The sequence below is a fragment of the Lissotriton vulgaris genome, chromosome 5 (genome assembly GCF_964263255.1).
Source record: "Lissotriton vulgaris chromosome 5, aLisVul1.2, whole genome shotgun sequence".
NCBI lineage: Eukaryota > Metazoa > Chordata > Amphibia > Caudata > Salamandridae > Lissotriton > Lissotriton vulgaris.
The window spans coordinates 1,869,468,617-1,869,491,114 of NC_141693.1; the positions used below are offsets into that span (position 1 = coordinate 1,869,468,617).

At 46.5% G+C, this 22,498-nt stretch overlaps 1 protein-coding gene and 1 pseudogene across 2 annotated transcripts in view; one reads left to right on the top strand and one right to left on the bottom strand.

Annotated features, from left to right (window-relative positions):
* MED24 (mediator complex subunit 24) overlaps positions 1-22,498 on the bottom strand; it is a 296,784-nt gene that overhangs the window by 144,663 nt on the left and 129,623 nt on the right. For both annotated transcript variants that reach the window (XM_086924369.1, XM_086924368.1), the window contains exons 14-16: positions 17,329-17,471; positions 16,291-16,328; positions 15,588-15,670 (exon numbers count right to left, since the gene is read on the bottom strand). In XM_086924369.1, the coding sequence (XP_086780495.1) occupies positions 15,588-15,670; positions 16,291-16,328; positions 17,329-17,471 (264 nt within the window). The remainder of the gene's footprint in view (positions 1-15,587; positions 15,671-16,290; positions 16,329-17,328; positions 17,472-22,498) is intronic.
* Positions 13,211-14,480, top strand: LOC147717567 (dynein axonemal assembly factor 10-like; annotated as a pseudogene).

The window sequence follows — 22,498 nt, forward strand, 5'->3', positions numbered from 1 at the left end:
TCCCCTCTATACTTATTCCATGGCGACCAGACCTTATTCCATTTACGCGGGCAGGCTCTGTTTACGTACACTGCTCGCTCTGTAAACATTATCAGGTCCAGGTTCCTGCTCCATTGTGCCAACGTAGGTATGTCAGGTGCGCCCCATTTTTGTGCTATGTCTCGTTTTGCTACCGTAATTGCCAATGTACCCCATATCTGACCATGCCTAGATAGGTCATTCGGATCCCAAATGTTCAGGAGACATTTACGCGGCTCAGGAGGCAAAGATATTTGCAGTGCTTGCGACATTGTGCGCATTACCCGACGCCAATAGGTGGCAGTCCCAGAGAGTGTGCAGGAATGTACCCTCCTCCCCGCATTCCCGAAGACAGTAGGAACGTGGAGCTCTTTGTAACTTATGTAGAGTGGTTCTCGTATAATATATACGGTGAAGGATTTTCAATTGTACTAGCCTAAGCTTCATGGAAATGTCCACCTCCCTTGGCGATGCCAGCGCCTCCTTCCATTCAGCCTCATCCATGTCACCCAGTTCCTCCACCCATCTCTCACGCAGTTTCAGCGTAGGGTCAGCTAGATTGTTCAGTAGTTTACTGTGTGTAAGGGAAGTGGCGCTACATTGCATGTAGTCCGTGAGAAGTCTATCCTCTAGTGGTGAAGATTCCGGGACGTCAGTGCCCGGATGTAGTGCCTGCAGCAGTGCGTGCCATATTTGTATATATCTATAGGTTTCGTTGGGACCTAGGTCGTACTGCTGCCGAAGACTTGAGAACGGCAGTACAGTTCCTTTGTCCCATAGGTCTCCTACCGTAGATATCCCTATGTTGTCCCACTGTGTAAACCCTTTACTACTTCTCAATTGTTCTAGCGCCTTAGCGCCCCAAAGCGGGGTAAGCTTAGTAATTACACCCTTCCACCCCAGTTTTGTCTGTGCCGCGTGCCACAACAGTGCTGTGTGTTTCCTGGGGCCTAATAATCGTGCTGCATGACCTCGGTTATAGAGCGCCGAAAGCATGCCGTCTGTGTCTAATTGAGTTCTATCTTTTCTGTACGCTGGGTCATCCCTAGGCGCGTGTATCCAGTAGTTGATTATTTTGACTTGGGCAGCCCAATAATATAATTGCAGGTTTGGCAACGCAATCCCTCCCTCAAACCAACTTTTATTTAGCTTGGCATGCGCAATACGTGCCGGTTTGCCGCTCCATAGCAGGTTGGATACCAGTGTTGTGACTGGTCGGAAATATCTCGGCGGGACCGGGTAGGGTGTGTTTTCCAAGGCATAGAGGAATCTCGGGAGAGCCATCATTTTGTACAGTGCTGCCCTCCCGAGGAGTGTCAGTGGCAAGGAAGCCCAATGTTTGACGTCGGTGCGGAATCGGGTCAGGGGTGGGACAAGGTTTTTATCAAAGAAATCTGATTGGTTGTTAGTTACATGAATACCAAGGTATTTGAATGAGGCTGTGGTCATTTGTAACGGGCAATTCGTGTCGAACTGGGGCAAAGGTCCTTTTAGGACAAAGGACTGACTTCGACCAAGTGATAGTATAGCCTGATGTCTTCCCATAGTCATTACACAGTGTCTGTAGGGCTGGTACACTTCTGTCCGGATCCGTCAAGTAGACCAACATATCGTCGGCATATAAGGATATTCGGCCCTCCCAGCCCTCTTTCCACACAATGCCCTTTAATAACGGAGTGGTGCGAGTCAGTGCTGCCAGCGGTTCCAAGACCATGGCAAACAGTAAGGGGGAATCCCTGTCGGGTCCCTCTCGCCAGCTGGAGCGTACGTGAAATGTGTCCGTTGGCTGTCACACGTGCCACCGGGTTTGTATACAGCAGCCGCACCCAAGCAATGTAGTTGGGGCCAAAACCCATTTGTGTCAGGACTGCAAAGAGGTGTCCCCATTCCACCATGTCAAACGCCATTCTGGCATCCAATGATAGGATCACCGCTGGTTCTGTTAGTGACGTGGCCCGTGCAAACATTCCATGTACCTGCCAGAGATTAAGTGTCGTACTTCTGTGTGGCATGAAGCCAGACTGGTCGGGGTGTATTAGTGACTGGAGGTGAGCCATTAACCTTGTGGCCAATAACTTTGCAAGGATTTTAACTTCTGCATTAAGGAGAGAGATTGGGCGATATGATGTACAATCCGATAGTGGCTTGTCAGGCTTTGGGATCGCCACTATTGTGGCTGTCCGCTGATCTAATGGGAGTTCCATCTTTTCCCGACTGTCCATGTACATGGCCAATAAAGGCGGGCTGAGTGTGTCTGACATTATTTTGTACCACTCTATAGGGATCCCGTTTGGGCCTACTGCTTTCCCTGAGTGTGTTGCTTGGATAGCGAGTTGAATTTCTTCAACAGAGAGGTCTGCATCCAGTTCTTGGACTGCTTCCGGTGATAGAGTCTGAAACTCTATGTGGGCCAGAACGTCTAACACCGTGATTTCAGTGACGTCATGATCTGGGGTGTATACCTTCTCGAAATGGTCCGCTAATGTGTCTACAATCTCTTCTGGGTGTGTCTGCAGATGGCCTGTACTGGTGTATAGCTGTTGAATGCCTCTAGGACTCCCCTCTTTCCTTTCCAACCAGGCCAGTAGCTTCCCGGATTTATCTCCTACCTCGTAAATGTTATGAGCCGTGGCTGACATGTTTTCAAGTACTTGCAGTCGGAGATGTTCCCTATGTCTTTGCTGGCAAAGCTGCAAAGTGTGGGCCGTGTCTATTGTGGGGTCTGCTGCATGGCACTCATTGGCGGCCTGGACAGACCGCTCCAGCTCCGACAGTTCTTGCCTCTGAGTTTTTCTGTGCCCCGTAATGGAGGCCACCGCTTGGCCACGGAGGACTGTTTTATACGCTTCCCATAAGGTCGAAGGGGAGCTCACGGATGCCGAGTTTTCAGTGAAGTAGAACTTGGTCGCCGTCATCAGAGCCTTTCTGATAACCAGGATTTAAAAAAAATTAGGATATAGTGGGTATATCCTTTTGTGAGTTTTTGCCCGACTGTGTAATGTCAGGACTACCGGAGAATGATCTGATATGCCCCTGGGTAGTACTTCTATGGTTTCTACGTCGTGTATATCGTCTCCCAGCCCTAAGAAATAGTCTATACGGGAGAGGCTGCTGTGTGCTGTTGAATGGTAAGTGTATTGTCTCATGGTTGCGTGCTTGTGTCGCCAGAGATCTAGCAGTCCCATGGCCTCTAGGAAACCGTGGAAGCCGGTGGGGTTGGATGTATGTACCCTCACTGGGAATTTATCTAGTACCGGATCGACCACTGCGTTGAAGTCACCCCCTATGAAGGTGTCTCCTGCTGGAAGATTAAGTAAAAATTCGCCTAAAGCTGGAAGTGCCACCTTTTGAAGTGCTGGCGGAATATAGACTGAGACAATGTTCAGTGGGCGGCCTTCCCACTGTCCGTGTATCGATGCAAATCTGCCCTGATCGTCTATTTTGTGGTGTATGAAGATGAAGGGGGAGGTCTTTTTCAACAGTATACCCGTTCCTCTGGACCCCGAGGAAAATTCTGAGTGCGCCACCATCTTATAGCCTCTGCGGTTCAGTGCCTGACATGTTCTACCTGTGAGGTGTGTCTCCTGCAGTAAAACCAAATGTGGGCTCTGGCGCTTGAGAGCTTGTAGTACTAGACCCCTCTTGATCTTGTCTCCCAGACCCCGTACGTTCCAGGTCATTACCTTTAGAGGTGGAACTGTTATATGATGTAGTACGCCGCTATATGCGGTATCTCGTGAGTGTTGGGACATCAGGAGGTAGTGTGAGTGTGAACCTCTGTGGCTTTTCCAAGGGTACTGTGGATCGAACAGTTCTTTGTGTGGTACATGTAGTCTCTGCGTCGTGCCGTGTCGTCACGTGTAGAACTTGAACAAAAACAAACAAAATCCATCTCCCTACCCCCCTCCCTGCCCCCTGCTGCACGGACATACAACCGCCCGCCTCCTCAACTTAGCAGAGTGCTTACTCCCCTCCCAACCCATTGTACTTACTTGTGGGGGTAAGAGGTTCCGTGGTGACAGCGGCCCGACTCCCCTCCTTCGCTTCATCCCGTTTGGATCCCGAGGGCAACACGTCCCCCTTGTTGGACTATTGTTGCAGAGTTGTCCATGCCGAGTCTTCAGGATTCGGATTGTTGTTCGTCATCCACCCGTCCCGCATCCGAGACAGTGTCTGAGTCACGTCCCATCAACGTTTGTGAGTTCGTGTGGGTCTCTGTTCGCTGGTGTCGCTCGCCTTTGCCCGTGCGACGGGACGGTTCCATCCGCCGCCATCCCTCCAGCCATTCTTGTGCCGCCTCAGGTGTGTCAAAAACTACGTTTCGTGATTATCTACTACCCTCAGTTTCGCCGGGAATAGCATGGAGTAAGGCAGTTCTCTCTCTCTAAAGGCCTTTTTAACTTCTATAAAGGTTTTCGGACACCGTGCTACCTCAGCCGTGTAGTCCGGAAAGAAGGCAATGGTGGAGTTACGCAGTTGAATAGGAGGAGAGGTCCGCGCCATCTGGAGTATGGCGTCTTGGTCTCGGAAGTTAAAGAGCCTAGCCAGTACCGGTCTTGGTGGGGCCCCCGTCTTCGGTACTCCACCGGGGTCCCTATGTGCCCTTTCGACGGAGAAGAAGTGTGAGAGTCCCTTTGGCTGCAATTTGGTCTTAATTAAATCCTCGATATAAAGGTCCATTGCCTGCTTGCCCTCTGATTCTGGTATTCCCAGGATTCGTACATTGTTCCTTCGTGAACGCCCTTCCTGGTCATCCAGCTTGTCCTGAAGCTTTTTGGTGACTGCCTCCATGCGTTCCATTGCTTGCTGCAATTCTGAGGTATCCACGACCAATGATTTTGTAACCACTTCAACCTGGGCCACTCGCTCCGTCATTTTGTGCAAGTCTGCCCTCAGAAGACAGACGTCTGTCGAGATGGATCCCACTGTAGTCTGTACATTGGATAGTGTTCTCATCAGATCTTCCAACGTCACTTTCTTGGTGCCATCTGTCTCTGGGCTTTTTCCCGTGGAGGGGGCGACCGTCTGACTGCTGTGTGGTGTTCTTGTCGTATGCGTATTTGTCCAGCTTGGACTGCGCCGCATTACCTCTTGTGCCCCTGCCTGCCATAGCGTGTGTCCCTTCAGCGCCGCCGAGTCTGGCCAATCTTTTGTCGGAGCTTGATGTTGGTCGGATAAGTCTGTGCCTTGTTCACCGGCAGTGGTGTCCCTATGTGCCACGGGGGCCCCGTCTGCACACGTGAGTCAAGATGGAGTCCTGTTTCGGGGCTCCGGCGAGGCCAGGGACGGCAACACCCTGGTTCAGCGTCAGTCCTGGCCCCCCGTTGGCTTACGTTCAGTAGGCCCTCTCCCGTACCTTCAAACTCAGCACTTCCACGGCGGCGTATGTTCTCTGGGAGCCGCAGGTCCTCCTCACTCCTGCACTTTTCACCTGTTCGTCCGGGTGTCTGCAGCGTCTCCCGCTTAGGCCCTCTGCGTGTCGCTGTGCCCAGCAGGCATCACTCCATGCCTCTGCCGGTTCAGACGGTTCGCTTCGTGAAGATCCGGCCGTATGGTGTGTGTTCTTGGCCCCTTATGGTAGTGTAGTGCCTCTCTGGGTCTTTGGCGTGCGTGCCGCACCCTCCCAAACTCCACTCCTCTTGTGCGTTCCAAGGGGCCGGATTTGGTCATTGGTGGCAATAGGTAGGCATTAACGGTGCATCCGCTGCTCCACCCCCGGCTCGAAAAAAGGGCGCCGCAGTCATGCCAGCGACGGGGCCCCTCCCAGTCGCCCCGGCAATTTCGGCGTCCGGGTGGGTGACCAGACGTTTTCCACCCCCAGGGCCGAGGAACGCCCGTCTCCTGTGCTCCTCTCCGCCACTTAGCCAAAAATATTTGCGAGCACACCTCTCTGCGGGTACTTCTGGCTGGTACTCCCGGCGCAGAGGCACTTCCGCCCGGGCAGTCCGCAACTCCAGCCCGGTGCCTCCAAGGCGGAGCAAGGCCCACACCACTCACTTCTCCTCGACTCCGGCTCCCAACGTCAGATCTTAACCGGATTTGCGGCGGACGGTGTCCCCCAGTCTCACTCCCGGGAATCCGCCGTCGGAGGTAAGAAATTTATCGGATAATTGACCGGATTTATTTGAAGAGGCCGCCTAAGTCACGGAGCTCTTCTGCTAAGCAGCCATTACGATCGGCTGCTAGCCACGCCCCCTGACCACCGTTAAATTTGATGTTTTTACTGCCTGTTCGTGTTCCTCTTGCGATTCACCCAGCCTGGGGCCTTGCCCCTTCCCCTTCCTGCCACCACCGCCTCTACGGGTTTTCCTGCGCCTCCTTCCGGGGGTTTGTTCTTTCCTCCCCGTAGCCACGATTAGCGGATGATTATATATATTTCCAAACAGTTCAATTTTTACTGGGGGGCCCGACCCTGCAGGACGGGCTCTTGAGACAGGAATAGAAATCCTGTCACTGTGAAACCTCACAAACGCAGCAACAGAGGCCAACTTCAGATTATGGCAAATGCTGACTTTTATTAATCGTCTGCAGCAGACACCACACTCTTGGTCCTTACGTGTTTCAGCAGGTCTCTGTGTGTTTAGTAACTCCAAGTGGTCATGTGCCCTATTAGTCCGTTCTTTAGACTGCAGGTCCCAGAATGCACCTGGAAGGTATCCTTACATGTGCACTGGTATTGATTCCTTTCTGCTAAAATAGAGTTTATTTTCCCCAATGTTATAATTGTATTTGGTTCCCAAACGGTGCAGACTTTAAATCCTCTCTGCAAAGTGCCTCCAAATGCTGCAACGCTTCGTTTCTTGTGCTGTTGCCTCGAAGTTGTAAGAGAAAAACATTCCTCCTCTCCCTTTCTCCCACACAATTCCAAATAGCAACGGAAATTCTGAACTTGCGGAAAGCTTGTCATCCCCCTCTATTAGATGCTTCCAAAGATTATGTGTGTGTGTGTATATACACACCACCACACATAAGACATACACACAAGCTTTGGAGGTTTCCCCCCAAAAATATAAATTAAGTTATTTAAACATAAACATATATACTTAACTTACATATGCTTACCATGCATGGTAAAGGCATCTGTGTGATAAAGGCTGTGTGGAAAAGGTATGTGTGGTAACTGCATACGTTGTAAATTCATACATTTGTCTCTTAAAGGAACTGACACCTGTTCCAAAGGCAGATTCCTTATAATAGGAAGGGTCAACTATTGTACGCTTGATTTATCATCTCACACAAAACTTCTGTGACACAAGTAAAATGTGTAATGGTTTATTCGGAGCTAAAAAGGAATTATTTACCCCAAGCAAGAGCCAGAGCGATCAGAGGCTAGTCTGTGCCAAATGCAGCAGCTTCGGTTTGATGGGATGATGGTGGAAAAGGCAGTCACGAATGAAGCAGCTTGAAATCTGCCCTCGCTGAACAAGATGCTGCCAGTCTGTTTTTCAGATTCAGTATTCATGTTTTATTATATTATTTTATTATTATTGTAGTTTATAGAATTCATTTCATCAAGTTATATATAGCCTTTTCTCTCCTATTCTTTTCCTTTCCCATGTTCTTTCTACTCTTTTCTTTTTCTTATCTTTCGCTCCTATTTCCATAAGTACAAAAATACCACTCATCGATGTTGCCTGTTTATAAGGCTATTTGTCATAATTTCATACCATAAACTTTGTTTTATCTTTTATATTATTGGAGATAATTTCTTATTATCTATTACAACCATACTTGCTCGGGTATACATTAGGATTTTGTTTCAATAAATAAAGTTTAAACTAAACAAATGTATTTATTTATGTTTGGTTTTGTATAGCGCCAGAATCGACTCAGAGGAGTATCTCTGCGCTTTGGACGCGTATCAATTACATATGCGGAAACTGTGGAAGTTTAAAGCAAAACAAAGTGGTTTTAAGTGACTTTCTAAAATGAAGATGGTTCAATCATTCTCTTAAATGTAGGGGAAGTTCATTCCAGTATTGCGGGCCAAGGTATGAAAGAGCTTTTCCTCCTAGTCTTGCTCTCCTGAGATTCGGCGGACCTTCAGCAAGTGTTTGGTACTAGATCATAGGGACCTTAGGGGATGATAAAAGGTGAATTTTTCTGACAGACAGCTGGGGCCAAGATTAAACAATGCCTTGTGGATAGTGCATCAGACTTTAAATGTTATCCATAGGCGTATGGGTAACCAGTGAAGTTTCAAAAGAAGAGGGCGGGAAGCTGATCTGGGAGGCATGTTCAGAGCCAGTCGTGCTGCCATATTTGGTCGCAGGAAACAACTGAACACAAAATGCCGAGAGGGAGCATGACATTATCAGTGGCAGAAAAGTGGAACCATTGCATTATAGGTGCATGCAGCAAGTCAAAGGCTATGGAACAATGGAAGGAAGATAAAGGGGCATTTGGATATTTAGGGAGGGGAGCATGGCAGAACAGTGAATAAATAACTGAATGACTGTAGAGGCTTAATGTGGTGCAGTAGTGACACAGAGATATCGCTGATCTAGGCACGATGATCTAGGCACACAACAGCAGGATAACACATCACCAGGTGATTGAAGTGGGGGTCCTTCGTAGCTGCCCTCCCTACATGCCAGCTGGCGTAAAGGGCAGTAAAAAGGTAAGGTGATAAAAGTAGGGAATAGCCAAGTTTTGATGACTAACGAATGAAAGATGTGAGAAGATTCTTCAAACGTGGAGATAAACTATAGCTTGGCGGTTGGATAACAAAGTCCTACCACCAATTCAACTGCGGATGATACGAAAAGTTACCAAGAGCTTGCATCATATAACCTAGGGACATATGCAGAGGATCTTGAAAATGGGGTGCTTGGGAATGGGAACCCAGTGGAGAGATTTCAAAAATTGGGAGTCCTGTTTGGTGCAATGAAGACAGAGAATCATGCAAACACCTGTCTGTTGATCACATAACGTGGAGACCTGAGCGAGTCTGCAGGCTTGCAAGAGGACATAGGTAAGCAAGGTAAAACCTTCCTTAGGCAATGAGGACATTGTTTTTATCTTACTACCAAAGTAACATTCTCTTACCTGCTATGAGCATTTGATTATGTAGTCCAGAGTCACGGGTATAATTGGATCCTGCATTATATGGAGAGGGGAAAGCCAAGACAGAACCAGTCTCTCTCTCCCCGGCAAGAACCATACAGGGACTGATTAGAGTGCCCATTCCTGGGGTTACCCATGATATTGCAGAAACCAGGCAATCCAGGGTCTACTCTAACCAGTGCGTGCCTTCAAGCCTTCTTAAATACAAATACGCCGATATTCCAGAGTAATATGTGAGCGAACTCGAGCTGCCACATGGTGGCATGACTCGGAACTGTTATCAGCTGAGCATGGCTGATGCTGAAAGAAAGGTGGGCATGATTGCACCCTCGCAGCACATCGTTCAGAAGTGGAACAGTCGGAGGAATTAAAGTGTGCCAAGACGGTGCTCGGTCTGTGGTTGAGAGTTTACAAGTAATTCAAATCCCATGTCATTTCTTGAAGCTCATAATCTTTGCCTGGATCTGGGTCATGCCTCCTCCAGCTTCCACACTTAGCTACTCCTTGGTTGCATTCTTTCCTGCATCTGGATGCCTGCACTGCTGGCATGGGGTATATCCTGAGACACGCATTTGGCCTCTATCAAGTGCAAATGTATAAGAATTGGAGCCGGAAGAACATGATATCAGGCCTTATACGACATAATGTATGGCCCTGCAATGCTAAAAGTATCTTCCAAGATAATGTATTTTATCTTTAGATGCGGTAGCACTATTCATTCTGGGAGGTAAAATGCAAGATCAGCCCATCTAGTGTTCAACAAGCAAGAGATAATCTTTACATTTCTACAAAACACTGCTCAAGCATTAATCAGTTGCATGTCGGTGGCTAGAAAGTGAATGAGTTAGCCCTGAATTCATTTTACACCACAGTTGGTACTTGTTTGTTTCAGGAGTTAGATAACCATCAGCGCCCAGATGTGCTTCGATGCGCTATATCAAGTGAAAACTAGGTAACATAACATCGGCTTTGAGGTAGCTGGATATGGGCACAACTCTTGGGGTGGCTGTTAAGGTGGCATCCAGCTAAGAATGTTTGCAGATTTTTGCCTCGCGGGGAACTCTAACACACATAGATAGCTCCTCCACTTGCATTGAAAATTGTAATAACGGCACTAATTAAGAGCGGTCCTAAAAACATACACTGGACACAAATTGGTAAGATTTAAAATGCATTATAACATGAAGAATAATGTTATGGAGAGCTGGAGATTAGCAGTACTAAAAGCAACATGGACTCTGAAAGCAACTCCCGGACACCCTGGTACTCCCCACTAACCTACTGCATTTTAGGGAGTGTCTTAAAACTGGCTCTCCCCTCTACATTTGATGGTGATCTGCATGGTGGAAAGTTATCACACTGTAGCACAAGTGCTTCCTCCCCTAATAGATACAATAGCGCCACGGTACCCGTTGGGTAACAGAGGAGCTTTGGAAATGTGGTAAAAAAATAATATGAAAAGTGTGGTCTTGATACCCGTACACTCATCCTATATTTTGAATCTGCCCTGCCATATTGTGAATTCAGGTTAAACATCTGAAACAGATGTATCTGAATGTGCCCGAACCGTGGGCTGCAATTTCAAGTTTGGATGGACTACATAATGAATATTGTGAGAGCGCAGTCAAGTTTTGAGCTTGCGATTAATGAACTTTGAATCTGTCCTTAGTTGTATAAAATACTATGAGGTGATTTTTTTTTTAGCTTTATATTTTTAAATCTGGAACGACTTTTTTCGTTTTTAGATATGCACGAGGGTACTTTTTTTTTTACTGAGTTTTTCAAATTCAAAATGTGAATGAATGTTCTGCAAAGCGGTTATAGCCTTCCACTAGGCCAGAGGTCTTCAAACTTTTTTAGGTTGAGCCCCCCCAGCTGATTTTTTTTAGATGTTTGGCCCCCCCACCAACTGTCAGAAATTTCTGGAATCTGGTACACTAATATAATCAACCGCCATCCGCATATCCAAGGCCATATTTGGCAAATAACTGATTGAACCTACTACATTCACAGCCACTTAGAAACATTAGCTAAAAACTTTACTGCTTGAAGTTTAACAATGGGCATTGTACATCTCAGTAGAAAAAAAACAAATTACAATGTTGTTCAGCATATTAATCATTGCACATAATGTTCATATCGTTAGATTTCTGAAACCATTTCTATATATTTTATTAAAAAGGAGAAAGAAAGTGGGATCTTTGGTTCCTTGCTATATAGATCACCATGGAGTACACCAGTTTCATGGTTCAGGGGGATCCAAACTTTCCCTTCCTGGAGCTTTAGATGCCTTATTATTATTGCATGTTGTTCGGTATTCTGCAGCTTTTTCTACAAATTGATGCTTTTCTCTAGCCTGCTTACCCTGATTCCTCAATCTTTCCACACGTGTTCTGCTGCTGTGACTGAGCTACTAAAAACTCAGCTGCCGCTGTTCACCCTAAGCCTGGTCTGTTGATGTTAAGTTTGGGTTATGCTAGCTTGCTCCCGTGGCCTTTCTGCCCTACATTGCTGTAAAGAGGAACTGGACTACAGTGGACAACATAGTCAAGAATATCTCACTGAGCTCCAATGCTGACTGGGTGTACTTTTCTAAATAACTGAATAAGCATGCTCCTAACCCTGCCTGTTACCACTGTTCAGGAGCTCCATCTTGCCCGATCTTTTTAGTTGGGTACACCTTGATGCTTGTTAGGAAATCTAAGACTCACACGCCCCTAACATTATTGAAAAGCACATTCCTCTGGAAGAACAAATACAGCAGTGCTACCAGGAATTTTTGACTCTCTTTAGCTTTATCTAAAAACAGAAGTTCTGTTGAACAAACAGGGCTTATCACCATTCCCATTGCAAGAAGACTAGCTTTGTGAGTGAACCTCAACCTAGCTTATCACAAAAAAGGAGATGTCTTATCTCATGGTAGAAAGCAAGATGTCACTACTTAAATGTCTTAAATGTATCGCTAGTGGAGCTCCTTACTGACCAGCCTTTTTTTAGTTACTACAACGAATAATGCACGTTGAAGTAAAGGTTGCACTCCACTCCTGACTGAATCTACATACATACAAATGCTCAACGCCTGTGGCCAACTAGTAGTGAACCCGCTCTCCCCCAGTAGGCCTGGCTACTCGCCTCTGGCTACTCATTTCCAGGCCTTACTCTGCTACCTTCATATAGTGTCTTCTGCTGCTTCCAATGGGACCATGAAGGGCAGTTACTACGAGGGTTACAATCAGTTTTTGCCCTGTCAGGCCTCCAGCTGTACTACCAGTATCTGGAGTATAAACATCCAACAGGCATAGTTGCTTTGGTGATGGACAGGTTATACACAATTTTAAATACCTCATTGAAAAGATGGGTTGGCAGTCGCCATTGTCCTCGGCTAAAAAGACTTGGGTGTACATGTTGCACAGCTGTTGGGCATACCTCTTCGATCTGCTTGGAGGGCAAAAGCCAGAACACCAGAACTTTGACCCCAGTGACAATACAGGAAGAGACATCACATGGCCTTTGACAAAGTGACATCATGTCTTTGCAACTCAATTAAACGGCTATCCTTTCATCAACCTCAGAAACATGTTTGGCTGAGTGGACCTACAGGGAATCGTACGTGTGACCATGGGATCAGAGACATTTCTGAGAAAAAGAATGGGCCTGGTACAGCAGTCAGAAAAATACACAGAGGTACATTTTCATCATGTAACTGCACCTTTTCAGTCACAGTTCTGAGAAACACGGACAGTGGATAATTAGTAAAAGAATACATTAACTTGTTCAATGACGGCAGTTAAAAATCTAGTGAGCACCTGAGCATTTTCATCCACTGGGCTCTGATCTGTATTTACAGATTTCTATATCTCACCCATTTGATCGGGAGAGGTGAGGCACAGAATAACTAATTTTACTTTTTACTTCAATATAAATCAGGCAGGCTCTCTGTGAGTATGCACATGTGCAGTTGTTTGTGGTCGTTTACAGTGACCATAGACACTGAAGAGTACTCCAGTTCTTGCTGGTAGGGATAGCGCACCAAGTCATTCCTCTATGTCCAAAGCGGAGGGAGGAGCATTGCTCGTGTATTGTCAAGAGCCAAGGCATAGGGGTTCCGACTGCCATAACTGCCACCATGTGCAGCCCACTGGAGAAGCTGCAGATCACCTGCCACATCCAGAAGTTGCTTAACTACACTGTCTTTGATTGCAAGTGTCTGCCGCACAGAGCCTGTTTTGTTTGGGCAACTAACCGCGGGGCACCGGCGCACTACAGATCTATGATATCCAGCACAGAGAAGTGCAGCTGCTGAGCAAGCTAGAAAAAGCCCAAGCCCATCAAATGTGGAACATTTGGTGCTACAGCATCGGTATCTTGCTACAGGAGATTTTGATGAAAACCTCAATGTGTAGAATTTGGAAGCAGCAGAAATCCCAGTTTACAGTGATTGTTTGACAAATAAAAAAATAATGAATTCTATGACAAAATAGAACATAAAATTTTAAATGAATAATAAATCGGTATAAGTGAGATATTTAGTATTTTGCCTATTTTCTTTTAGTTTGGGCTTGGATGAACACAAAGTTGAGATCAGGTTTGGTTCGGATTTAATTCATGTAGGAAGGGATAATTTATTCTTTCTCGTTCCTTAAAAATAGCTGGATGTCTATTATTTCCTATGCATCGCTTTTGTTTGTTTAATAAGTTTACAGTGAAGGAGCGCCAGAAAATGTTACTGGGAGCAGAGATGGAACTGTGAAGGTATGGGATACTAGACAAAAAGATATACCAGTCACCAACATGGAACCTGGAGAAGGAGAAACTAAGAGAGACTGTTATACTGTAGCATTCGGACATGCATGCAATCAACAAGAACGTGCTGTCAGTGCAGGATATGACAATGGTGATATTAAGCTGTTTGACCGAAGAAGCAGGTCTCTTCGGTGGGAAACTAACATTAAGAATGGGGTTGGCAGTGTCTAGTTCGACAGGAAGGATATAATAATGAATAAACTGGTGGCCACTTCATTGGAAGGGAAGTTTCAAGTTTTTGACATGAGAACCCAGCATCCCAAAAAAGATTTGCTTCTCTTGCAGAAAAGGCTCACAAATACACAGTTTGGCAAGTTCGCCACCTGCCACAGAACAGAGATATATTTATGACAACAGGAGCTGGGAGTCTGCATCTTTGGAAGTAGGAGTATCCCGCTCAGCGAACGCAGAAAGATTCTGAAGGCGTGGAGGAGGGGGTCGCAGGATCCGTCGCTCTTCTGCAGAATATAACCATGTCCACACAGCCCATTGCTAGCATTGACTGGAGCCTGGACAAACAAGGGCTATATGTCTGCACGTCGTTTGACCAGACCGTGCAAGACTTCATAGTGACTAAACTTAATAAAGTTTAAGGCAGATTGACGTCCAGAGAAAGCGCCACCAAAGACTGGAACGTATCCGAGGATTCTTATTTTTTTTAAGTAGCTGTATATGAAATGCTGCTTAATTTGAAACAGAATTACATATGTACATACCTCCGTTGAAAGTTGGACGTTAAAGAGACCTTGTTTGATTAAGAACTTGCTGCCTAGAGGAAGCACCATAAGCAGGAAACATGTTTTCCTTTGATCCTTTTTAAATGTATATTTTGGGCAAACTTTTACAGATGTTTGTAATTGTGCGGAAGAGGGCACCTTTTCTTACCGTTCGGAATTGCGGTCATGCCCGATGCAGCCAATGTGCCCTACAGGCAGAGAGAGGCACAACTAGGGCCAAATTTCGGGCGGGTGGGGGGCTAAAAAGAAAATTCGGGAGGGGGGAGGCTTATTATTCCATCAACAGGCAGAGTGGAGAGGCAGGGGCTCAAGAAGCCCGTGAAAAAAGAACAAAGGCGTCATTAAGAAGCAAATGGTCTTTAAAAGACCTGTGAAGTACTCGGTGCGGCTGTGTGTTTCCCGGGAAGCGGTCTCATCCCGGGCTGCCACACATGAGGGCTGGGAGAGTGAGCTAAAGCCCTTTGACCTTAATGGGCGTTGCGCGCCTGCCTGCACGTCAGTGCCTGCGACAGGTTTGGATCAGACACCATCACAATGTCAGAGTCCACGAGAGAGCTGAAGACAGCAGACAACACTTTCCTTTAAATTCCATGAGTATGGCACGTCGCAAATGTACTTGCGACATGGGACGGTGAGATTTTGAGGTGGAGCACGAGCCCCCCTCAAGATGATGGCGCGCGCCCCACAGATTGAAGAACTCTGCACTAGACTATGACATCAAGGAAACTATCCCGTTCGACTTCCAATTCTGCAGCCTCCTCGGTGGTTGAGCTGAAAAGGATGGGCTGGAGGGAGAGAGCAGGAGCCCTGAACATGGTCCCTAACTTCATAGTGTTTGAGGGAAAAGAAAGGTCCAAACAACCAGATAAGCCAAGTGGTAAAAAGAAAATCCAGTAATAAATTGCACACAAACGTGTTCATGTTAAATTTAGGGTTGACTGCCGAGCAGCCCAGACTGCTTACCTCAGAGCCATAGGTCTGGGCCACGTGGCACAGCATGAGGAAGGAGATGTCGAAGAGCAGCGCGCGCACCGAGGCAGCTTTGGCTGAGGAGAGAAGCCCAGGTTAGTGTTCAGAGACATGATGGATGCACAGAGCGCACTCCTTCGCAAAAGGACAGAAAGAAAGGAAAGCAAGAACATAAACCGTATTTACAACTAGCAGAACAGATGTTCTTGAACAGAATACAGGGCTTCAGAAAAGCTAGGCTAGACCTTTTACCAGCAAGCAATATTTTTTTTTCAGAATGTTATGTTATGGAAACTTGCTTAGCGCGCGTATACCAGTGGGTGTCTTGGGGCTTTCAGGAACATGAACATACAATGCTGAGGAATAGCTCATTGCTGAACAGCCACGTCTAGAGTTCCTTTCTAAAGGCAAGAAGGGTGGGTATAGTCCTAAGATGAAACAGAAGAGAGTTCCACAGCCTGGCTGTCCTGCTGATGAAACTCATTCCTCCCCAGCTAGCTTTTCTGACTCTTACAGTGGTAACTGATACAGCATTGGCAGATCAAAGAGTTATACTAGGAGTGTACCAACTAAAAGCATTCCATAGAAATTTTAGTCCTTCTCTGTGCAGGGCCTACGAGCAACAGAGAGCGCCTTAAATTGGATTAGCTGTTGCATCGGGAGCCAATGACATGAATGAGAAAGTAGTGTCACTCACAGCCTTCAGCGCTGATCTGCTTCGTGAATTCATTCAACCTGTGGAAATAAAAAAATAAAAATTTAAAAAAAAGTTATGTACAAAGGTCCAGGAGCCATACACTCATTCTCCATCACGTTTTGTGTATCTTACGGAAAATATGCATTTTGGGAAGAGTAGTGAAGTATCAGCTCATTCAGTGTGCAACAAGCTACAGATCATCTTTACATTTCTGAGACATACTCCTCATGGTTAATCAGGCTGGAGCTGGGCCACATTTTAATGAATAGAAAAATGAACCTTGAATTACATTTACATTCTCTGCTCCTCATCACATGGAATCTGCTAAGGCCTTAGCAGGGATGCGACTGACGTGCAACACCACGTCATTAAAAGGGCTGCGCTACCAGCCTTTATGTACCAAGATTATCATTACAAACCCAGGGTTTACTATGCCTGTCTACATAAGAAATGTGGCAACTACGACTATATTTACCCGAGCAGCTGTTCTTAAGGGCTATGCTGTAGCATACATTTCTTTTTCATGTCGTTAGGGTCCAAGCACAGGCTGTGCCAAGGACTGACACAGGCCCGTTTGGCAGCGAGTGATCCGCTGTCAGGGCCCTGCTTGCTGCCATCAGCAGTCAGAGTTACGACTTTAGAACCTCTGGTGGAGTTAATTTGTCACCAATAATGGAATCTAAGCAATGGCCAGAGGGCCAGCTGCGAGTGACCTCACATCTCGGTTACAGGATGTAACTAAAAGAACTACAGAGAAAACAACCATCAAATAGTTGTCTGAATTTCCTAGAGGAACCCAGAAGCCACAGGTTTCTTAGAAAGCGCCTGCAGCACAGATCCCTCAGACCAAGGCACCAAAGGCAGATCACCCACTGAGATGAATCAGCTGAAAGCACACACTCTGGGAAGAGTCACAGACCCAAGTCACGGAAAGCCAAACACTGGAGCCCGGTCCTACAGGGACTTAGAAGATCTAGATGAGGGGGCGGGTGCATGCAGTTCTTGGGGTTCCTATGCATGCACTGTGCAATCATTTACTTGATGAATTTGCGGGCGAAGGACTTGAGTTTCCCGGTGGCTGCAGCAGCTGCTAGCAGGAGGTCCAAGCTTTTGCCCGACAGCATGTGGCCCAAGACCCCTAGCAGCCCCTCTGGCGACTTGGAATGGTCAGAGTCCATGGTCTGTGGAGAAATGGACAAAAGAAAAATGTCAACACCTTAATAAAAGAACAAGCTATTTATCAGTAAAGTTGTTCTGCATCTAGGTTTCAGATACACAATTTAATCCTCTACGTACTTTGATCTGTAACAGTGCTTAAAACAGCAGAAAGAAAAAGTGTGTGTGAGAGAGAAAGGGAATCGTCTGCACACAGACTGTAGTGATGTTGATATCAACACCAGAGTTCTGAATTCGGCTGAATCTTTTTGATGTACTGTTTTAACAGAAAACGAGAAAACTGTCATCCAATAAAAGTCTCAATATCAGATCTATTCGCTCAAGCCAACCGAAAGCCGCATCCATGCTGTTTCAGTATGGTCTTTGAGTGCTGTACCTCCGTCCATTCATCTGGAACGCTTTCCATTTAGAAGACAGAGAGACAAGTTGGACCCCTAACCATTAGTTTGTTTTATTTACATGTCATGCTAAATCCCTGATGCCTCCTTTAGCAAGCCTTGAATGCACCGCTTTGCTAAGTGTAGGCATGCAAGTGCCTGAATGAAGTGCTCTGTAATCGAATTAGAGTGCAACAGTTTTGATATCCCTGACACCACTGGTAAACAGCACTAACGCACAAGTTACTACTTGTGTAACTAATGTCTCTTACAGATATATCGTTAGTGATAGATTCCTTACCTTAGAATATCCCCAGGCGTCAGACTGGCTCCGGAAATTTTTTGCAAAGCAGTACTCATGCGAGTCGGTAGGTGTCGTCCGCGGCTCCGCGTCCGTCGTCGTGGGTGCAGTGATGACGTCGTCGGAGTACTTAGACGCCGCCTCTGCGTGCTGGCGTCCGTTCTTATACACAGCTTTTCCGTGCCAGAAACACAGAGCCAAGATAAACCCCAAAACTGGTGCCATGAAACTAGGTCCCTGAAGGGGATGACCTTAACCCTAGATATCGGTTCGCAGAACGGGGAGGACGGGTGGGTCGGTAAGGAATCTATCACTAACTAATGTCTCTTACAGATATATCGTTACACAAGTAGTAACTTGTGCATCTGAAAGAGACACATTAGTGATAGAATCCTTACCTTAGAATAGATACTCCAGCAATACCAACCCCGGTGGTGGGTCTGCAAACCAATAATCACACCAGAAAGTCCTGGAGGACAGAACAGCCAAAAAAGCCATCCCTCCGGACTTGGCTGTCCAGGCAGTAGTGTCTTGCGAACGTGTGCAGCGAAGCCCACGTAGCTGCCTGACAAATGTCCTGTAAGGGGACTCCCCGGCCCAGGGCAGTAGTAGTTGCCGTGGCCCGAGTGGAATGAGCCCTCAGCCCAACAGGGGGTTCCTTTTTAGCTAAGGAGTAGCATGCCTGGATACACAACACGATCCACCGAGAGATGGTCCGTTTGTGCACCGCCCTTCCCTTCTTAGCGCCCGTGTAACCAACAAAGAGTTGGCCATCCACCCGGAACTGGCGTGTGCGATCCAGATAGAATGAGAGTGCACGTTTTGGGTCCAGACGGTGGAGCCTCTCTTCCTCTTTCGAGGGATGAGGAGGCGAAAAGAAGGTGGGCAAGGTGATGGACTGCCCGATGTGGAAGGCTGCGACTACCTTGGGCAGGAAAGAGGGTCTTGTCTGCAACACAACCTTGTTCGGATGGACAGAAAAGAATGGAGGTTTGGAAGAAAGAGCCTGGAGCTCACTCACTCTCCTGGCAGAGGTGATGGCAACCAGGAAAGAAGTCTTCAGAGTAAGAAGGCGGAGAGGACAGTTATGAAGTGGCTCAAAGGGAGCGCACATCAGGTAAGTCAGTGTGGTGCAAGGAGGTACTGGAGCCGAAATCTACAGCTTAACGGGTCTGTGATGTGGCTCTATTTATGCCACACTCAGTATTTTCCGCGCATGCAGATCGGCTTTCTATGTGGCTAAAGAGGCGGTCAAAATCACTTATTCGTTGACTCAACATCATAGCACCACCTACACTGTCCAACCCTTTTCCTATCATCTCCACAACAAAAATCACAGCAGAGCACACTCGTACCTGGACGGTGCATACCATTTGTTCTCCATTCTTCCAGTTCTACAGGGCCAGCTCTCCAGGATACTGTCCTGGTCTCCATCCATGACGCGCGTACCAACAATGTTCTCCATGCTGCATTCACATTATTTCTTCTGAGGTGTGCTTCTGAATTATGACACCCCTCGCCTCAATGCCAGTGCTCCATCTCCATTATCTCTACCAGTTTTCCCTTCACTCACTCTTCTTTTCTACCATTCCCTCAACTCGTCCAGCCACATTAACTCACAGAATCAACCAACCTTTGTTGCCCATTTACAATCTTAATCACTACAACTGTTTCCCAACTTACACTATTATCTATTCCACATATTTAACAGGCTCCTACTCGCTGACCTCTGGCATTGCTGATTTCGAGATATTACAGACAAATAGCTACCTGGTGAGCACTCCACCCCTTCAACTACTTATCAGTCCCTCTCCTCCTGATCTGGTCAGAAACCTAGACACGTGACCAATGCCACGCCACAAATAACCCAAATATGCTCCTAAAATGAGATTCTGCAAGTAGCAATTCATCAGGACAACAGGTCTTCACTTTCATGACATTTGACCACAGCATTCACCTATCCTCCACCATCTTCCTTTTCTAAACTGATCGTGCCTTTCACAGTTAATAACACCATACTCTTGGCACTGTGCCTGGGTTAGGCACTTTTGTGCTGCATTCTCCTGGCTTTCCTCCTACCTTGCAGACCAGCTATACCTTGTTGTCGGGCAATTCAAATTCCATGGCCGCATCTAAAAAACAGAATTCCGAGCACCTTTATGACCCGAGCCCCCAATTGTGAGCTCCCAGACTTGCCAAGCGTAGCGCGCAAAGCTACCGACCAGCCGCTCTGCACCCAGATGCTCCAGGGCAGATAACAAGTAACTGCTGGTAGTACTTTAGACCTTGGCCCCCTACAGCCCTAAATTCGAAAGGAGACCCCAAGAAATCCCTGTAAATACCTGTATGCAACATATGACTTTTCTCCCATACAGAAGCATTGCTGCGTAAAGACTTACCTGTAAAAATCGATATTTAAAAAAAGTACTTACTTGATACTGAAGTTTTAACATCAAAAATTCCATAAAAATACAACTTATTTTCATAAATTGGTCTCAGATTTAGTCTTGAGTGTGGGTCTCATTTATTGCCTTTTTGAGTACAACAACTGCTTAGCACAACCAAATGATAAGCCTAAACTGCTCACCCAAACTACCATATAAGAGAGCATTTAGTTTTATCACGTTTGCCTCTGTAAACCAATAAGGGTTGCCTGGACTCTTTACAGTGTACCTCCTTTGGGTCGAATATATAAGGAGCCAGCTTCCTACAACTTCTCAAACATCCCTAGCTTTGTTTTATCCAAACACTGAATACTATCCTCAACAGGCTACATTTGTGTAAGCATTAGTGGCAATAGTGAATTGTGCAGCTGATTTAACCAGCTTGGGCATTGTCTATAAAGGAAAGGTATTCTGCCTTTAAGGAGATCTGTTATGTCCCAATCTCACAAACGCTGAGCCACCACTGATATCACCAGAGACCATGTGCTTGCCTGAATCTTGATGTAAAACATAATATATCATGCTGTCCGTCCACATCAATGCTGATAATCTTGGCATAATATGGATTGTAGACCTATAATGATGGCACTTAATTCCAGAACACTGATGTGTGGTTTTGTCTGACTGGACTACAGCGTCCTGGCTATTAGGTCGTGCAGATGAGCTTCCGACTCCTCTGAGTCACCTGTGCGTGTAACTAAGACAGATTAAGGTGGAAAGAACAAAAGATCTACCAGTGTCCTTTGCAGAAGTCCAACACTTTTCATCCTCGATGTGACCTTAATTTGGTCAAAGGAGCTATATATCTGCAACCATTGTTTAAGTAATCCTTCCTGTTCTGGCTTCATTCCCAACCAACAAAAGGGAATAAACCAAGACAACAGTGGTTATTTCAGTAGCCACACTGTCTTGCTAGTGCAGTTGGCATGGCTGTCCAGTGAAAATACACTTTAGCTTCTTTGGTGTTCAGGAGTGCACCAAGCAAAATACTGGTGTGCAGCAGTAGTATGGATGCCTTTTTGTGTCCTAAGTAAGACTCAGTCTCCTGACTAAACAGGCGCAGTCTGTCGCAGATTTTTTGTGGCATCTTTAACAAGCATTTGCAATGCAATAGGTCCCGCTTTTATGAGAGTTTGAGCTATTGGCAATGCAATAGCTTAAACTCTTGCAAATGCAAGACTTATTGCATGACAAATTACAAGTGCGCATAGGGCGCTTTCACATTCATGGAAGCCGCGCCCCATTTTTAGGTCTCGACCTACAGCATTGCTTTATCAATCCTTGTTTTCGAGATTATAGTAAGCGGTCCGAAAAGTCTACCTAGCTGCAGATCGCATACAGTTCATGTGAGCCAGGCTCGTGCACATCAAACACCATCGGCCTCGGCATCAGACTTAAAAGGAAGCCGCTCCCGCACCACGCAATCCTAACCCCTCCACAAAGTTTTGTTTCTTCTCTCTGCCTCTCTCCTTGACTTTCGTTTCTCCAGCTTTCTAAATTCAGCGGGATGGGAACTGTTAACTTCCGATCTATGACATTCATCCCGGTTATCCGCCTTCGGGCCCCGCCCCCATCCGGCACCCATCACAGTTCTAAAGCGAGCCCCAGGGTTACAGCGCACGGGCTCGGAGCTCTCTCACCATTAACCCTTTTGGATTAATCCGTGGGCCAGAGCAGGAATATGGCAATTTTTACCAGCGTCCTCAGACCGAGAAGATGTTTTCAGTTTTCGAAACCACAAGTAGGAATAACGATGACATCCGTATAAATCATTTCAGATGAACGTGGCCGATGATGTCATCACATAAAAATGCAAGGCACGAGCCTTAAAGATTAAAGGACATGGCCACTCAGTTCCTAAGACTGGTGACATCACTCTTGGTAACGTAGCCATTGCCGCACTGAAGGTT